General features: G+C 60.2%; 1 protein-coding gene across 3 annotated transcripts in view; it reads left to right on the forward strand.

Moving 5' to 3' along the window:
- The first annotated feature begins 4,703 nt into the window (after positions 1-4,703).
- The window catches only part of PRDM16 (PR/SET domain 16), a 337,272-nt gene continuing 325,686 nt past the window's right edge, over positions 4,704-16,289 (forward strand). For all 3 annotated transcript variants that reach the window (XM_070474169.1, XM_070474170.1, XM_070474171.1), the window contains exon 1: positions 4,704-4,786. In XM_070474169.1, coding sequence (XP_070330270.1) covers positions 4,750-4,786 — 37 coding nt within the window. In that variant the 5' untranslated portion in view covers positions 4,704-4,749. The remainder of the gene's footprint in view (positions 4,787-16,289) is intronic.

Here is a 16,289-nt window from a genome sequence, read left to right on the forward strand (position 1 = left end):
AGGTAGAAGAGTCAGCAGGTCCTCCTAGGAGGTTGCCGGTGTACAGAAGACAGCATCCCCCAGCCCCGGTTCCGAACATCTGGGGTTTGTTCAGAATCTGCTGCATGGTTCACATTCCCGGGAAGTCTTGGTTGGAAGCGTCCGGACCCTCTCTGCAACCCACTCCAGAAGCAGGGAGTCGGTGCGGGTGCCCGGCGAGGAGGCGTCTGCTCTGAGCTGCAGACAGAGGGAACGGCTTTGGCACACGGCTTCTGAACTCGCTGGGCCAGAAATCAGGACCTGTGTCCTTCTGTCCTGTAAACTTGCCTGGGTCACAGCGAGTGCCTCTTGGTCTGGGGTAGAAAGAGGGTCAAACAGGGGCCTGAAATATCAGCCCCAGGGTCCAGGGAGGCGCCTGTGGTTCCAGCTGAGGCGCAGTGGCCGGTGTGGAGGTCCGGCTGGGAAAGAAAGGGCTCTGTGGGCTGTCTGTGCCGCCTATCCCCTTGCTGGACCAAACCCTGATCACCCCAGGCTGGAAGGCATTCAGTCCCTGAAGGGTCCCCTGCTAGGCTCCGAGACCATCTCTGTTTTCTTCTCTGTGTAGTTGGGAACCATACTGCTTGTCCCTAAGCGTCTCTCGAGGTCTTCCTCCTGCTGCTGCTCAAATAGGAGCCATTCCCATTCTGGGCAGAATGTGCCCAGAGAGGGAGACCTTGGTCTCAGCCAAATGCCTGGTCCCAAGTTGGGGGTGGGGCAAGGTCTGGACCCCCTCCTGGGGCAGTTCCGGAACTTAGAGAGGAGCCGGCTTATAAACTAATGGAGCCTGCTTTTATTTCCCCAGCTACTGTTTTTCAGAGCAGGAGTCTGAGGATGAACAAAACTTGACCCGGAATACGATGGAGCCGGGGGACTGAGTACCTGAAGCCGGTGGTCAAGTTCAGCAAGCACAGAGGGAAACCCAGCAGGGTCACTGCATCTGGTTCATAGGCTGCCCATTCCCACCTCCCAGCTGCAGTCAGCAGAGGGGCTCTCTGGGCCTGAAGACCTCGACTGGGCATCTGGGCATCTCTGACCCTGCACCTCCAGGCACTCAAACCTCACCATACAGACCTCCTCTCCAGAGACCAGGCCTCCACAAGTGGGCATGGGGCCCCTTCCTGGCCGAGCGAAGGGACATTCTAGCCCCGCAGTGTGGACGCTGGGAGTGCACGACGCCTTGGTCTGGGTTTCTTGGGAGCCCCAGGTCCACAGAGGCTTCTGACAGTCCCGCAGGGCTAACTTCACTTGCTCCCTTCCAAACCCAGCCTTTTCCCAAAGGACTTCAGCTGGTCTTGGGTCTCCAACCACAGTTCCTTTCTTGCTGGGAAGACTGGGAGTGGGCTGAGCTCTGGGTTGAAGCAGGATTCTAGACTGTGGCAGAAGCTGCTGGGAAAAGTCCCCTCTCCGTGCCCTAGACCCCAGGGTTGAAGTCTGTTCCCAAACTTCATAGGGTGTAGAGCACACGGCTGCCCACACCTCATCCACCCTCTGACGATCTGACAGAGTCAGAGTGCCCCTGAGGAGGGCACAGGGACGATGGGGATGGGTGGCACTTCTGCACCCCCAACCCCAGCGCGGGGTCCCCAAGTCCCTGCACCAGCCGTGAGAATCCCCAAAGCTTAGCTCACTTTGAAAAACAGCCTTTCAACCTTTTAGTACCATTGAAATGAAAACTGCCCCTCTTCTGCCTCCCTGGCCCAGCTGGTTTCCCCAAGACTCCTAATGTCAGCAGGGAGGGGGGTAGTTGTGGGGGAAGGGGGACAGGACACGGAGCTGGGTGCCGGGAGGACCTGTCTCTGATTTTCTCTGTTTTACCCAGTCACTCCCCAGTACTCTCCCTGAAGCCTGACCTGCTTTCTCTTGGTCAGGTCTAAGTCTCACCACGCGGGGGCAGGGCCTGGCCAGGCCAGGGCCGTGGCCTTGGGGACAGCCTGCCGGGGCTTCTTTAGTTGACGAGGCTGATTTGAGAGAGTGCCCTGGGGGTGTCAGTACCTCAGCTGCCTTCCTGGCCATCCCTGATCGCTAGCTTACCCCTCCCCAGGCAGGCTCTGAGCTGAGCCCCTCCCCACCCTCCAGGGCCCTGGGGGACCACAGGAAAGAGACAAGGGCACCAACTGGCTCTCTCTGCGGGACACCTGCCCTCCTTCCCCAGGCTGGCGAGGGTGTGATCTCAGAGTCTGAAGGGTGCTCCACAATTTTAACCACCTCCTGAGCTGAGGGAGGGAGCGTGGAGAGGTCCTGAGTGAGCTGGAGCACCCCCAGAAGGAAGCTGGGCCTTCCTGACCTCAGGTCCTGCCGGTGCCTTCCGGGTGGGAGAAACGGTGCAAAGGTGGGGATCAGGGTGGGGAAGGGACCCTCACAGCAGGTGGGGGTGTTTCATAGGAGCCATTGTAGCACCCTTGGCCTAAATGAGATGGGAGAATATGGGGTACGGAGGTATGAGGGTGACCTTGTGTTTTCTCTGGCCAGTGCCCAGCCCTGTTCTGCTCCAGCTAGAGCCTGCGGTGGTTGGGTGGGGCAGACAGTCCCAAATGAAGGACTCCAGCCACCTTTCTTCCTCTCCCAGCGACTCTTCCCCTCACACACCCCAGGCAGAGGGGCAGAGGGGAGGGCTGAGCCCGCTAGGACCTGCGGCCATGCCCTACTCCCCTGCAAGCCCCGGAGGGGCCAGTAGCAAGGCCCAGGAACCCTCTGATCCCAGCGGTTCTTTGCCCAGTCTCCAGGAAAGATGGTCAGGGTTTGGGACAGGACCGGGGGCGGGGGGGGCTGGGGGGAGGGGGGGGTCGGGCAGCCGAAAGGCGGTGGGCCATGAGACTGAGCTGCGGGTGAATTCCGAGCTGCCATCACAGGCAACACTCACCGAGGGCTGGAAACAGTGGAGGTGGCAGCCGGTGGGCACCAGAGCCGGGCAGAGAGTGGCTTCTCCATCCTGGGCGGTGAGAGGGTTCCAGCCCCTCCAGCAGTAGGGGCTCTGTCGGGGTTGGGATCCCGGCAGGGAAGCAATTCGGACTACAGAGAGGCCAAGGCGGAAGGCCCAGCGCGCTGCCACTGGCTTTTGACAAGCGGGGCTTCTTCAGGCTTCTCCGCTGGGGTAGCGTGGGCCATGCACCCCTCGGCATCAGGGTGTCTCTGCTAGGACTCTGGGGTCTCGGGGTAGTTCCTTGGACACTGCCAGTTCACCTCCATTTTGGCAAGGGCACGGGGTTCCGAATGTAGATCCCAGAGGAGGCCCCACTGGTCTCACTGCACAACAAAGGGGAGGGGCGCCGCCCAGACCCCCTCGGAGCAACAGAGACCCCGCACCGCTGCCCAGGACCCCTCTCCGGCTCAGGCTGACTCTGCAGGCAGTTCCAAGTCCCGGAGCCTGGCGGAACCCCGGTACTTGAAAGGGCGCAGGGATGTCAGCTCTTCCGTTTGCTTCCAATTCATTCTTGAATCCCAAACATGCTCGACAGGGCAATTCTCACCGTCCCCACCAGGGCCCTGGGTCCCGACACCCGGCCTGCGCCAGCCTTGCCCCTCCGTTGCCGCACCTCCGAATTTGAGGGCTGCGGGGCAGAAGAAACACTCACCCAGTCGGCTCCCACCCGCACTCCGGCACCTGCTCCTCCACCCGCTCTCCAGCCCGAGACGCACCTGGGCCGCGAGAGGCGAGGGGGACGTGTCCCCAGAGGCTCCGGTCGCTCGAGGTGGCCCAGCTTGGGCGCTCGCGCCGCTGGGTACTCACCTAGGACCGCGGAGGCAGGAGAGCGCGGGCCTGCCCGAGGGAGGCGAGGTGCAGGGCTCCGGGCGTTGGGACGGCTGCCCGGGCGCCACCTCCCCAGTGCCCCGCGCGCTGCTCCCCGCAGCTCCGCGCGAGACCGAGGGCAGCGGGTCCGAGTCCCGCCCGCCGGCCGGGGCAGTGGCTGAGCGCGGAGCTGGCGGCGCTGCCGCTGTTGTTTTTGAGCCGCGAAGCCCGAAGCTAAAGCAGTTGGGTGGGGGCGAAGGGGAGGGGGCGGGGGCCGGGGAGGCCCGAGGGGGGCGGCCGCCCGAAAGAGGCTTCGGAGGAGCCGGGTTCGGGAGATCGCGGGCCAGGGGCAGGGGCGGAGGGGAGAGCCAGGAGGAAAGCGGGTTGGGACGACGGTGAACGCGAAGCTTTTTAATTAGTAATAAAATGCAATAAAACGAAGCAAAACCAGCCAGACCCGCGTCCGAACTGTCGGCGCGTTTGCCCCCAGATCCAAGGAAGTCTCGAGGACAAACGCCGCCGCCACTCCATCTTCGGCCCAGTTGGGGCGGGAGCAGCCGCGCGACGCGACGCAGGGGAGGGGGGGAGTCACCTCGCCTCCGGGGCCACCTGGGTCTTTTTAAAGTGTCCGGGGTGCGGGCCCCGGGCGGGAGCGCCGAGCACGGAATGTTTTCTTAAAGGGCCAGTTCCGAGCTGCGCGGAAAAGGGTGGGGGGGGGGGGAGGGAGGGAGGGGGCGGGGGGGGTGAGAGATAAGTGAGGTGAAGACCGGGAAGGCCGAGGAGAGCCCCCCAATCCCGCGCCGAGGCGGCGGCGGCGGCGGCGGCGCGACGATGAAGACGATGAATACATTGCAAAGTTTTTTTGGCCCCGGCGAGGGGTGTCAGATTGAGTGCTCTGTGCGCATGTGCGAAGGTGTCCAAACTGACAATGCTGGGGAGATGAAGATAGTGTGTAGCTGCTTCTGGACTCAAGGAGGAGGAGAGAGGTTCCGCGAGCCGACACCATGCGATCCAAGGCGAGGGCGAGGAAGCTAGCCAAAAGTAAGTCTCCCGCGCTCGGCCGCGCCGCGCCGCCGGGCCCGGGCCGCGGGCCGGGGCGTCCGGGCCAGGGGTGCGCGTCGGGGCGCGGCCGGCGCGCCTCAGGCTCTCGGCCCCCGGATCGGCCGCGCGGCCCGGGGGCTGCTCCGCCTCCCGCGCTCCAGGGCGGCCGGGCTCGGCGCGGAGGCTCGGGGCGCCCGGGCCGCGCGCTCCCCGAAGGCGCCGGCCCCCTCCTCGCCGAACCCCCTCCCCCCCGCCCCCCCAGTGTCAGGCGCTCGGGCCCGGGAACCCGAGGCGCGCGGTGGGGGCCGGGGAGGGGGGCGGAGGGGGAGGGCTGGGGGTGGAGGGGAGCGAAAAGCGAAAGTTAGTGAAAAGTTGACGAAAGGGGAGAGCAACTTTTTCCTCCTCGCTCGCTCTCTCCCTCTCTCTCCGAGTGGCTCTCAGTCCTGGTCAAATCATATTCCGGGCTTTTGAAATAGTGGGCGCTAGAGCACCGCCTTTGGCGTCCGCCAGCCGGGCGCAGAGGAGGGAGACCCCGAGCCGGGGAGGGGGCGGAGGAGGGGGCGCGGGCCGGCGCCCACCCGGCTCCGCGGGAGGAAAGGCAGGGGTGGTGTCGGCAGGATAGCCACAGCCACTGGGAGAGCAAAATGGAGATGTTTCCCTGGGCTTGGAACTGTGGTCGTGAAGTTTATTCCCAACTGGTGCCCCGTGCGGCGGCGGGCGCTTCTCTGCGACTCCGGCAGCCCGCGCGGCCGCCCCGGCGTCGGTGCCTCCGGCAGGAGGGTCCCCACCGGGCCGCCTTCTCCCCGCCGCCACCCCGACCTCGGCCCCGCTCGGACCCTCCCTCTACCGCTCGCCTGGCACAGTCCCGAGGCCCGGCGGGGACTGAGCTGCCCCCGGCGAGACTGCCCGGTCCCCGGTCTTACTTTCTCTTTCGCTCCGTCTCGGGCCGAGCCCCGGGCTCCGCGCGCACAGCCTGCCGCCGTCCCGGTCCTCGCCGCCGGCCGGGTGCGCTCGCCGCCCGCCCCGCAGCCCGCCGCGGCGCCTGGGGCCGCCCGCGCACCTTCCGCGCCCCGGTCGCTGGCGCCATTCACTGCCAGGCCCACCGGTCCGGGGCTGCGGCCCGAGAGGCGGGCAGGTGGGGGCAGCGGCGCCGCGGCCCGGCGAGCGCGGCTCCCGAAGCCCGGCCGCGGCCCGGCTGCAGCGAAGCGGCGAGCGTCGCTGGGAGCTTTCTCGGCGCCTCCAGCTCTCGCCGCCCCCTCCTCTCCGGCCGTCCGCCCACTCGCTCCCCCTTGGGAAATGCCTGAGGGACCCGCTCCCCTTGGGAATCCCTGCGGGACCACCAGGACTATCAGTCGGCTCCTCCTGGGCCAGACCCTGCCCGGCCGGGCCTCGCAGCGCCTAGGGCCGAGCCCCCAAGCTTGAGCCCAGGGGGCGCGAAACTCACGGCGGTTTTCCGAAGAAGTTCTACCCTCTCGGTTCGGTGGTCGGCCGGCTCGGCCCAACAGTCCCCGCTCCACGCTCAGTCGTAGGCCGCGCGTCGGGCCCGCGGGGGAAAAGCAACTTCCAGCCTCCACAGGACGCCCCTGGACCCGCCCGCGGCCGCTCGGGCCCCTCGCTGAAGCGCGCGTTTCCAGTCTTCTGTGCCCAGGGATCCTGGTCTCGGCCTCCCTGGCCTTCTGTGACCTCTGGCCCCTCTTGGTGCGAACGAGGCCCTGTGTTTAGTGACTGGTGCGGCTGGACTGTGTGTGTGTTACCTGCCCGCCGGCGGACGCGTGGAGTGTGCGTGTTCGTGCGTATATCGGGGTCTGTTTGTGCACCGCGAATCTTCTCAGTGACTCGGCTTCCTGGCGGCAGGCCGCCCGGGTCACACTCCCCGAGGAAGGGCCCGAAGGTGGAATGAGAAAGTGGAAGGCGGCCGAATTCTCGCCCGGCCTTCGCTGCAAGCGAGAGGCCGGCTCCCTGAGCTCTGCGCGGCCGCGGAAAGTTCCGAGCTTCCCCCACCCGCCGGTCTGGCCCACAGTTCTCTGTGCTCCACCCCAGACAGGTGGGGAAGATTCCCGGTCTGGCTCTGCTCGGGGCCTAGAATGGATGCCTGGCATAGACCTGCAGCCTGGCTCAGCGGCGAGAGAACTGAACTCAAGGGGAGGGCAGAGCACAGAGTTCCTTTTCCTGGGAGTCCTTATGGAGAAAAACCGCAGCGCCAAGCAGGTCTGTCAGGCCCAGACCCAGATGGAGCCACACTGGTGCGAGCTCCGGGAATTCCTCCTGCCTGGGACACACACCACCCCAAGAAGGTGGTTCAGGCAGGCACGGGACTTCACTGCCTGCTGGACACAGAACACTGGGTCCACTGGGAAATTTCATTTCTTTGGATGATATTTTTGCCAGATGTGGACATCCTTAGGGACCTGACTCCATTACCTGAATCCCCACCGCAGCCGGGCAGTCCTAGTCCACCAACAGAACCTCCGTCTCCAAGCTACATCCTGCCAGGGTCAGGGGGCTGGGGGAGGGGAAAGAGGTCATGGTTACAGGGCCAGTGTGCTGCACTGGGCTGTGCCTGCAGTCATGTGCCAGGCATGGAGGGACAGCCAGGTTGTGGTGGTGGTGGGATGTTATGATCCCCTGATTCAGAGCTTGGGGACTGCTCCAGAGGGTGTATCTGGGGATCTAACTTCATTTGTGTGTCCCCAGGACCCCTCTCCAGGGGCTCTCTCCTGCTTAGTCTACGTGTTGGATGAGCTGGTAGCATCTTCGGAGTCCGCATGGGGGCTCAGAGTTGCAGGGGCAGAAGCCACTGGGGCTCTCATGCCGGGGCTACGGATCAGCTGCTGGAAGCCCTCTGTCTCAAGCTGCCTGGGAAGGCTGATCTGGGTGAGGACAGGTCTGGCAGGGTCCCCTCACACTCGGTGGGGCTTTGCTGGCCAGTGGGAAATCAGGCGTCCCTGCCCTGCATTTAAAAATGAAATGGCACACAAAAGCTTTGTGTTTCTGGCGCTGTTGAGAGCCAGGTGGGCAGGTCAGCACAGCCATCGTGCCCTCCTGACCTCTTCACAGCACAGCTGGGGCACCCTGTGTGAGGGAGGATGTGCCCCCAAAACTTGTGTCCAGCCCCCATGGGAGCACCCATGAGACCTGATCCCCATGGAGGCAGCAGACCCCAGAGTCGTAGATACGGTGTATTTCAGGCCTGGGAAGTTACCCTTCGAAGCTGCCAGCTACCACTTAGCCTCTGGGATGGGGGTGGGTGTGGGGGTGGGTGGGGGCTGCTACCCCTGCCACCTCCTTGGAAAGGGGTCTGTGCGACAGGGTTGGGGAGACTGGCTGCAGGCTGAGCTCCCAGCTGGTTCCTTCTCCCCAGCAGAAACAGACCAGGCTCCCGACTTGCTGGGCCCAGCCCCTCTCCCACCCTGGGGGAATCCTGCCACTTCCACTAGTCCTCTTCCAGGAGCCGGGACAGCAGCCTCCCATCTGGACGCCTGGTAGGGCAGCAGCGCCAGGAAATGTCCAGCGGGAGTCTGGCGGCTCTCCCCGCTTCGGACGAAAATGAGGAGGCCGCGGTGGAGGGGCGGGGAGCAGGGCTGGCGGCCAAGGCCAGGTGCCCCGCGGCGGTGCGCAATGGCCCTCAGGCTCTGGCTGGCCAGGGGCCCCTCGGATGTGTCAGGGCAACGAGGTCTGCGGGAGGGGAGATGCGGGTTCATGGCGTGACCTCCCCCTGGGGCTACCTGGGGGAAGGGTAGCCGCTGGGCCCAGGGGCTGCTCAGAGCCACTGAGCCCCATCACCTCAGGCTGCTCAGAGCTGCCGGCTTCTCTGCTGGTCTGGAGCAGGTGCGGGCTGAGCCTCCCCCACCCTCCAACGCCCGAGTTCACCAGGCAGCTCCCCTCTGGGCAGAGTGTGGGGCAGGGGACCCAGTCCCTCGATTCTGTTAAGAGGCCTGGTGTGGGTGGTGGGGCCAGTCTGGGGGTCCCATCAAGGAGTGTCTTGGGGGAGGTGCGCCAGCTTGCTGGGCCTCCGTGGGCGCGATTAGTCCCCTGTTTTATTCAATTAGGAGGCAATTAGGGATCCTTGGGGGCTGGGCTAGTAATTAAGGTGCCATATAATTAGAGTTTTAACAAAAATTATCCAGGATTAAAAATCTTGTGAATAATTTCGTTAAAATATTTCAAATAGCGTTAAATACAATTTATCAGATTTTGAATCAAACCCGTGTAACAAGTCTTGGACGCTGCAGCTCACGTAGCCGGTGCGGGAGGACAAGGAACAGCCGGGGCACTGTCCCTGCGCGGCAGAGAAACTTCTGGAGGCCAAGGCAGCCTGCCCGGCCTCGCCGCGGGCGCGAACTGCGGCTGTCCCGGGCTCCAGACGGCGCGGGCCGGGGCGCGGGGCCTCAGGACCCCGGGCTGAGCCGATAGTCACCGCGGCTTGGGGTTCTCCACGCACAAAGTCGCTGCAACTACGGCGGGCGTTGCGGGGCCCGCGTCTACACGCGCCCGAAGTCGGTGGCGGTAGCTCCGTCCGCGCCCCTGGTCTCAGCCCAGCCCACCTCTTCCGCGGCCTCAGTCCGGCCCCAGGGCTCTCCGCCTCCCTCGATTTCCTGGACAGAAAAGGGCAGCCTCCGCAACCCCCGCCCCTCCACCCCGACTGCTGACCCTCGCCCACACTCCGAGGGCTGCAGACCGTGTGCGGTTACAAGTCGCTTCGCGGATCTGGGACCCGAGATACGTGGGAGCGCGCCCGGAAGACTAGGTCTCAGTTGGGCGGGTGCGGGAAAACCGAGGTGAGGGTGGAGGTTCGGCTTTCCAGGGGCGATCTCTGCTTTCCGCGGAACTTGGCGCTGGGCCGTGTGCTCCCGCGCGCACCTGCAGGGAGACCCCCGAGCAGAGTAGGCTGCAGCCTGAGCCGCTGCCCAGATTTCTGTCGCCGCCGCAGCCTCAGGGAGACGGGCCTGTAGAGGTGCTCATGGTCCACTTGGGAGACTTCACTCACCCTCTTTCACTGACCCTGAGAAGGATAAAGTATGGTGAGCTGGCACCACTTTTCTGGGTAAGAAACCCAGGGCACAGAGAGGTCAAATAACCTGACAAGGTCACACAGCAAGTTAATGGTGAAACTGAATGTCATTTCAGTAAAGCCCTCCAGGGTTTTCTGTCTAGTACCCTGCCCCCCACCAGGCCATTGCTGGCTGCAGTTAATTCCAAGGATTTTTTTTTTTTTAATATATCAGGTTTTAAGAATTTTCCCAGGGCCAGTGATCAGCTTGTAACAGGTCTATTTGTAAAAAGCAGAGAAGACATCCGTGTGCATACAGCTTGTGAATGCAGCTGGCTACCTTCAGCCTCCTTCAGACTGGATTCTTTCCCTACCCAGGACTAGACTCTTTCACTTTGCTCTCCCTACTCAGGCTGGGCAGAGGCCTTGTCTGGGTGTCTCTAGCCCTTGGCTCTGGGAGTCCTCTCCCCAGGACAGGTGCAGGAAAGCTGGAACGTTGACCAGGGCTTGTTCTTGTCTGCACCCCAGTTATTGCCTTTTGCCTGGGCCACCTACGGGGTGTTGGACCTGCTGGCTCACCTTCCTACCCCCACTCCCACCTCAAATCTGGACTCACGTAATCCTGCCCCTCCCCCAAGCAGTCAGGAAGAGGAGGAGCTGTGGCCATGGACCTGACTGACCCATAGGGCTGGCGGCTGCAGTTGCAGGTCCAGCCCGGAATCAGCCGCTGTTCCTCAAGTCTGGGCACTTCACAGGCTCCAGCCAGGGCCACGGTGGCCATTCTGGACTGGCCAGTGCTCCGGAGCTCTCGGGGCTCCCATGGCATTCCTGGGTGGCCTCTTCGGCTCTGACCACTCTCCTGTCTCTGGGTTTCCGGAGCCAGTCCTTCTCGGTCTGGAGGTGCTCTGGCCAGGCTGTGGCCTCTCTCTGGACTCCGAGGAACAATGCCCTGGGGCTGCCGATAGGAGTGCGCCGGCCTGAGATACATATTTGTTTAATAGTTAACATTCTGTGAAAAAAAAAAAAAAGGGAAGAAAGTCAGATTCTGGTGAAGGCTTTGCTTATTTTATATCCACTATAACTATTTCTGTCCATGAAAATTGGCTTAATTATATCAATGGAATGTTTCTTTTTCAATTCTGTATGCAATTAGTCCATCTTGCCGGCTGCAATTTATTTTAATAAAAAAATAAACCAGTGGTGTGTTCAGTTCCTCGTCCCCTGGGGACAAATGCGATTGGTGTGTTTAATTTCATTAACTACAATGCGGCCTACTGGAAAAATGTATAAAATCAGCTTTATACAGCTTAAACACTGGCATTTGAAACAAATCATTATTGCATTAGCTGTCACACTGGTAATTCTAGAATCTAAGGAAAAAAATATATTATGGCTGTTTTTATAACCCTTTGCAAATGCACTGTTAAAATAATTTATAATCATTTTAAAACATAGCTAGGTCCTGGTGAATATTTTATCTCCTCCAAATAAGGCTCCGCGTTACCCTGTGCACGTTCTCTGTCTGACGAGTGTGCCATTCCCAACCCTGAACACGCATCTTTCAGGGAGGAGACAGCGGAGGCTGTCTTTAAACAAACCTGATGAGTGCCAGGTCCCTTTTTCATTCTAGCCTGACCCTGCCCTTGAGTTGGAATGGTTGACATAGACTCATCTGAAATTTGTCTCGGGGCAGAGGGCACCCCAAGATGCTGCAGAACCCTTAGCATACCCAGCCTCCCTCTCCAGGCCCCTCAGGTGGGAGGAGGGGGCCCACAAATAAGCTTTGCAAGTGTGGAAGCAAGGCCCCCCATCCCATGTCCAGGGTTCCTGAGCTCCAACCTGGAGAAGTGAGGGCAGCCCTTGCTATGCTCATCTCTGAAAAGAGAACCAGTCTCCCCGAGCACCCACTTTCTGCTTTTGCAAAATGAACTCAGTCAGGAAATTCATCAGATTTGTGCTGTTTCTCAGTGGGTCACACACTTCCAGGATGGCGTGTGCATCCTGTCCAGTGTGGGGCACATAAGGGGGTGAGCCCCAGAGTACGCGTGCATGAGTGTGTGTGTGTGTGTGTGTGTGTGTGTGTTGGGATCCATGTTGCCCTCGGAAGTCCTGGCCTGGCCTGAGCTGCTCTGCGGTTCTGGGGCATGTGGCAGAGCAGGCTTGCTCACAGGCGTGAGGCTGGAGATGCTCAGAGGCATCTGTGGGAGGGAAGTGGGCAAAGTGCAGGGCCCCTCTCACCCGCTGCCTCCTGATTCTGAGATGCTTTTAGGAGACTTGAGTCGGGCCCCAAAGCCCCTGGTTCCCCAGTGTGGGGATGGGGAGGGGCAGGATACAGCGGCTCAACCTCCGCACTCCTGTCATCGTCCACCTGCTGGACCATGTGCTTCCCCTGGGAGAGGGTGGTGTCTCCCTCCCAGTCCCAGGAAGTGCCAACGGGCATTAACAGGAAGAAAATAGCCCAGGAGCCTCTGAGACCAGGGCTGCTGTACTGATGTGGGATGAGAGGGGTTCCCGGAAGGTGCAGGGGTTTCCTAGGAAGGTTCCAGAAACATACTCAGGCCCTTCTGGCCACACTAAGAACTGTCTCCCTTCACTTTTGCCTCTTAACTCCCCTGGATAGATTCAGGTAGATTTGTTTTTTGATATAAGCTTTATATTCTATTATGAATTTTTATGTGTAGGGGGATCTAGCACCTCCTCTCTCGGTCTGAAGCCCCCTCCTGTTTCTCAAGGAGGTGCCTGGAGAGGGTGGGCCAGGAGGACCCAGGCCGGGTCTCCTGAGACCCCTGGCTCTGGAGACCAGGCCATGTCACCGTGACTGCATGAGCCCAGGGTGGTCATCAGGCGTGAGGTCTGCTCTCTTTTCAGGTTCTGCTGTGTTTGTTGAGAAATGAGTGTCTTTGTCCACTTTCTGACTTTAGAAAGAATAGTAGAGCTGCATCCTTGGTGAAAAGAGCAAGGCTGTGCCCGAGGGGCTGCTGGACGCTGCTCCTGAGGCCACATGGGGGCCTCAACCCAGAGTCAGTCCTTGGACGGGCTTGGTGGCACATGGTTCTCAGGCCCTAGAATCTGCACTTCGTCCACGCTGACTCTGAGCTGGCTGTGTCCCCCTCCTGACCCCCGTGCCTGCTGCAGCTCAGGACTACCAGACTCCCACCTTCGAAGCCAGGAAAGGTAGGCCGTCTGGGAAAGTGAAAGTGAGTTGTGACTCAGTGGAGGGACTGTGGGGTGTGGACATGTGGGTATTTGCTTCCTCCCTGGTTGCCTATGAAGAGGATAGCACAGAAGGTTCTGGAAGGGAGCATGGTGTTTGGGGGGATGAGCCTCAGGGGGGCTGGTGGTGCTGAGTCCAGATATCCTCCTCCAGGTAGACAAAACCGAGTGTCAGTTTTACCTCCTGGGCCTGCTTGGAGTGATACTTTGCTCGTCCTCTGCCTCCCTCCTCCGTGGGGGCTGTTTGGGGTCATGACAAAGCGTCCATGTAGGTGCTTTGGTTCTGGCCATCCAGCTCAGCCAGAAAATAAAGCCCACATGATCCTTAGTTCACGATTTTATTTTCAAGCTGAGTAGCACAGGTGCTGAGGTCTATTTTGGCCCTTGATGTCCAACCGGGCCCCTCCCTCCAGCTCCACCCGGCCCCCCAGCCAGGCCAAACCTTTTCCATCCTCACTTCCACCTTTGAAGCTTCAACAGCTGGGGACGTCTGCTGACTCTTTCCTCATCAGAGGCCTACCATGTCCTGCAGGGTCAGGTCTTCTGTCTGTTTTGATGGCACCTCTCCTTCCGTTGGTTCATCCCTGCCTGCTATCCATGGGCCTCCTGTGTGCTGGATGCTGAGACGTGCCCAAGGGCCCTGGGCAGCTGCAGGATGCTTGCCCAGGGTGGACCCTCTTGCCCCAGAGGAAAATGTGGTGATGTCACCATGCTCTGGGCAGAGTGGCGAGGCAGGGGGGTGGGGGGGGTGGGCCACAGATGTCCACCAGACTCTTGGTCCTCACTGGCCCCAGCAAGTCCTTGCCATGGGCACTGGGCCTCTGTGTCTGAACTGTTTGGATGAGAAGTTAGCCCACAGGCCCCCCCCCCACCTCAGCACATTGGGAGACACTCAGCTCTGGGGTCTCCAGGACCTTGGGTCTGTGCTGATGGAGGGTTGCTAGAGCCCCAAACCAACTACTCTGTTTCAAGTTGTAAAGGCCAGAAGGGAGAGGGAGAGAGAGGGACGGAGGGGTGCAGAGAGGATGATTCCGTTTCTGACATTACTTCCCTGAGAGCCTCCCCCGCCCCGGCTTCGAATCCAGTGACTCAGCTGAGATTTGTGCAGCGTTTCTCTTTACCGATGGCAGGCAGGGCACCTCCGGTGTTTGAGTGCAAGTGGGAAGTGCCCAGCTCAGCCAGGGATGATGGGAGCTGAATAGCAATTATTTCCTGGGACACTGTTTAATCCCATGTCTGTGTTCAGGTGCTGCAGGTCAATACCGTGCCCAGATATGGATTCACATAACAGGCTCCCATCTAAGTTGCTCTTTCTTGCTGTGTATCCGAGGGGAAGGAGCAGGCATTTAAAAATGCTTAGACGTTGGTGTCTGCTCAGTGGGCTGTAACGGCTTTTGCAGAGATGCCTGGTCACATTGGTCTTAAAATGCTGAAACAAAGAGCGAGAATCAGGCTCACCGGGAGCTGACCATAGGACAGCCCCGGGGTCCCTCCTTCCTCCTGGGTGCAACCGAGCAGGGGGTCCCTTGTCGCTCGCTGGCACCGTTTTGCCCTCAGATGATGCTTCCTCCGGAAGGTTCAGAGCGAGGCCATGTCCCCAGAATTCGTATTTTCCCCTTGCAGGGTGCTTCCATCCTCCAACCAGGGAAAGCGGGTGAATCAGGTTCTGGCTGTGTTGGAATCAGTGTCTTGGGCCTGTGCCAACCTGACAGCCATTCCCAGTCCCCAAATTCAGACGTGGCTGTGGGTCACGCCTTGCCCCCTGTGATGCCCACTGTCATCAGTGTTGGATCAAGGAGTCCTGGCGCTATTTCTGGGGTATCCGTGAGGAGGGGAAGGCCAGGCTTCCTGGGGGCCCCCATGGAAGGAGCTTGTGATGCAGAGAACATGGGTCACTCTGTGAATATCAAGTCGCTCGGGGCTGCAGGCTATGCCACTTTCCAGCTCGCTGCCACCTGCTTGCCCCATGATACCTCCCTGGGAAGCCCAGTCTTCTTTGCAAACCACCCTCAGCTTATTCCTGGAAAAGCCAGTGCAATCTTGAACTGCCTGAAAGCCAGGGAGCATTTTCCTGGCCAGAGCCGATGCAACTTGAGGGAGACAGGGCCCCTGACCTGCACCCTTCCTCTGGGCAGTGAGCTGAGAGGGTCTCTGGGGAGCGTGCAGACCCAGCCATGTGTGTGCTGCATGTGCACACGGATGTGGGCACCTCTGGGTGAGCCTGGATCTGCCGTCTAAATGAGACGCACCTTCAGACTGTTCTTTCTCATCAGCAGCATGGCACCTCCTGCCCGCTCGTACTTTGCAAGGACCCCCCTCACTTTCGCTGTCCCTTGATGCCTCTGAGCTCCCCAAGGCCTCTGAAATGGGGGTTGCGGCTGCCGGGCCTCCTGGCCCAGAGCCGTTCGCAGCTGTTTGTTGTGTGAGTGGAGACGGGAGAAGTTCAAATGTGAGAAGGGGCGATGTGTGAGCACTTCGCTGCAGTTTATAACCCCCACAAGAAACAAAAAGGAGCGAAGGCTGTTTAGATAATCCCGGGCCCTTGCGCTCACATTTAGAAAAATTAGGCCCTCTTGAAAAATTACAGAATTATGCTGCCAGTGTCAGGTTCCGAGATAATGATGTGTCTGTGTGCGAAAATATTAAATTGCAATAACACGCCCGTGAGTACCTCTCTGAATAGGGTATTCAGTTCCCAGCTTGGGCTGAACATAAAGCTTGTGACTGACAGAATACAAATGGTGTCATAAAACATTGGGGGGTTTACAGCCGGGCTCCGTCTTTCTGATCGGCTTCTCTATCTTGGCCCATCCAGCATCCTTTCCTTTAATGAAACAGCCCGATGATGTGGCTAATTATTTATTTATCACATTAGCAGGAGGAAAAGCTATCAGAGACAGATCAATTTTTCACTGGAAGTGATTTGAAGTGACTTTAAAAATAAGCCCCACGATGGGCTGCTGGGTGCTGTCCTTCAGCCTCTCAAAGTCCACACCATCCGCTCCGCTGATGTTGGTTGGTAAAGCATCCATCGGCTGCTCCTCCAGCTGAACCTATGAAGACTGGAGTGAGCCCAGCACACTTTCCGAGCAGGAGCTTCTCATAGGTTTCCGTCCAGAGAACCGGGGTCCCCAGCTTCTTCCAGGCGAAAGTAATGGGAGCAGCAACAAGTAACCCAGGGGCAATGGGAGGTTTTTCACGGTTTCCCGGGGCCTGCGGAGACTAGCATCTCTGACAATAAGCAGGGTGAGATGGGGAGGCCGGGCCCCGATGCTTGATGCTTGGCGCTCCCATGTGTGT

Source organism: Odocoileus virginianus, chromosome 11, assembly GCF_023699985.2.
Source record: "Odocoileus virginianus isolate 20LAN1187 ecotype Illinois chromosome 11, Ovbor_1.2, whole genome shotgun sequence".
Taxonomy (NCBI): Eukaryota; Metazoa; Chordata; class Mammalia; order Artiodactyla; family Cervidae; genus Odocoileus; species Odocoileus virginianus.